At 35.2% G+C, this 1,781-nt stretch overlaps 1 protein-coding gene across 1 annotated transcript; it reads left to right on the forward strand.

Annotated features, from left to right (window-relative positions):
• The first annotated feature begins 229 nt into the window (after positions 1 to 229).
• LOC127098141 (putative ubiquitin-like-specific protease 1B) lies at positions 230 to 1,156 on the forward strand. Its single transcript, XM_051036647.1, has 5 exons — positions 230 to 323; positions 400 to 510; positions 583 to 664; positions 758 to 853; positions 952 to 1,156. Exons 1-5 carry the CDS (start codon positions 274 to 276, stop codon positions 1,051 to 1,053), a joined length of 441 nt encoding a protein of 146 aa, XP_050892604.1. The 5' UTR covers positions 230 to 273; the 3' UTR covers positions 1,054 to 1,156.
• The last annotated feature ends 625 nt before the right edge of the window (positions 1,157 to 1,781 follow it).

Here is a 1,781-nt window from a genome sequence, read left to right on the forward strand (position 1 = left end):
CATGCAAGTTTTTAGTCATGAAGAAATCGGCGTCACCGTTGTCAATACATATATTAGGTAAATCCGGTCTACTTTGTTTTATTAATTAAACAACTTATGTTAATGATGTTTACTTTATGTTAATGATGTTTTTATATTAGGTTTTTGTATGACAAATTGATGCGCCCCAATGGTTTGGACGTGTCATTCGGATTCTTAGCACCCGCGACCGTCAACTTAGGTTTAATCTTAAGTAGACCGGATACCGTGACGGAGTACGTTCTTCGGATCCTCATGGACAATAAAGATGCGGAGAAGTTGTTTTTTATACCGTTTAATACCGGGTTAGCATTTCATTCTAAATTCATCTATTATAATTATTTTCCAAGTTACCATCTAACATTTGCCTAATCATTACAGTGGACATTGGTTGTTGCTCGCAATCAATCCTATCCGAGAAATTGTGTATTATCTTGACTCGTTAGGAAATGATTGGACAACATACCCGGATATGAAGGTCCTAATTGACACGTAAGTGAGAATGTTCAAAATTTTTCTTAGTTTATGTGAATTGTTCTAATTGCTTCATTTTTATTTTATTAGCGTCCTACAAGCTTTTCGGGCCCAACGAGATATCCAAACCTCAAGGAGGGGCGCCAACTCCATTACATGGATTAAAGTGGCGGTATATTTTTAATTACCACATTTTTTATTATATTAGTGATGACACTTGATAAAACTTAGGATTTATAATCCATATTTTTTTTTTCATATGTAGTGTCCTCAACAACGTAATCAAATAGATTGCGGGTATTTCATGTTGAGGTTTATGCGAGATACTCTTGCTTTGGGCCGATTAAAGATTCCCACCGATGTATGTATTTCTAACTTATGAGTTATTTTTATATTTACACATATCTCATATAATTAAATAGTTGGAATTAATTCAAAATATGTTATATTATTATGTAGTACTTTGATGAATTCAAGTGTGCATTTTATACAAAGGATCAAGTGGACGAAATCAAAGAGGAGTGGTGTCAATTCATGATAAAGCTCAATGTTTGTTCATAAATTTGTGTAATTAATGTGTACATTTGTAGTATATGTTATGACTTGTAAATGTGTACATAAATTTGTATATATTTTGATACATTTAAGGCAAAATTGGTTTGAATTGGTATATATATATATTTGTTAGCCAAAATTGGTAGAAAAAAGGCCAAAATGACATATATAAAATGTGATAATTGTCTGTCAAAATCTGGTTGAAAACAGGTAGAAATTCTGGTTTATAAACCTGGAAAAAATGTGGTTTAAAACACAAGCTTCAAAAATTTTCGTATACCTTAGACAGCGCTTTTGTAAAAAGCGCTGTCTAAGGGGGGGATTAGAAAGCGCTTTAGGCAAAAGCGCTGTCTAAGGGGGGGGCTTAGACAGCGCTTTTTGAAAAGCGCTGTCTAAGGTATACCTAAAAAAATTAAAATAGGAGGGTCTTAGAAAGCGCTTTTGGCCAAAGCGCTGTCTAAGGGGGTGGGGCTTAGACAGCGCTTTTCAAAAGCGCTGTCTAAGGTATACCTAAAAAATTTAAAATAAGAGGGTCTTATAAAGCGCTTTTGGCCAAAGCGCTGTCTAAGGGGGGGGGGGCTTAGACAGCGCTTTTAAGATTGAAAAAAGCGCTGTCTAAACCTTTAGCAGCGGAGGTTTAGACAGCGCTTTAAAGCGCTGTCTAAGGCTAAAAAAAGCGCTGTCTAAGGTCTTGTTTGTTGTAGTGAACCCATGGGCTTTGAAAACTTCAAGAA

This window comes from Lathyrus oleraceus, chromosome 6 (assembly GCF_024323335.1).
Source record: "Lathyrus oleraceus cultivar Zhongwan6 chromosome 6, CAAS_Psat_ZW6_1.0, whole genome shotgun sequence".
Taxonomy (NCBI): domain Eukaryota; kingdom Viridiplantae; phylum Streptophyta; class Magnoliopsida; order Fabales; family Fabaceae; genus Lathyrus; species Lathyrus oleraceus.

What these genes read in the sequence shown, in the direction of transcription:
- LOC127098141 (XM_051036647.1), top strand. Translation starts at nt 274, where the DNA reads ATGGACAATAAAGATGCGGAGAAGTTGTTTTTTATACCGTTTAATACC. An exon ending in TTTATACCGTTTAATACCGG is followed by an intron (nt 324 to 399) that starts GTTAGCATTTCA and finishes TAATCATTACAG; the next exon opens with TGGACATTGGTTGTTGCTCG. An exon ending in ATGAAGGTCCTAATTGACAC is followed by an intron (nt 511 to 582) that starts GTAAGTGAGAAT and finishes TTATTTTATTAG; the next exon opens with CGTCCTACAAGCTTTTCGGG.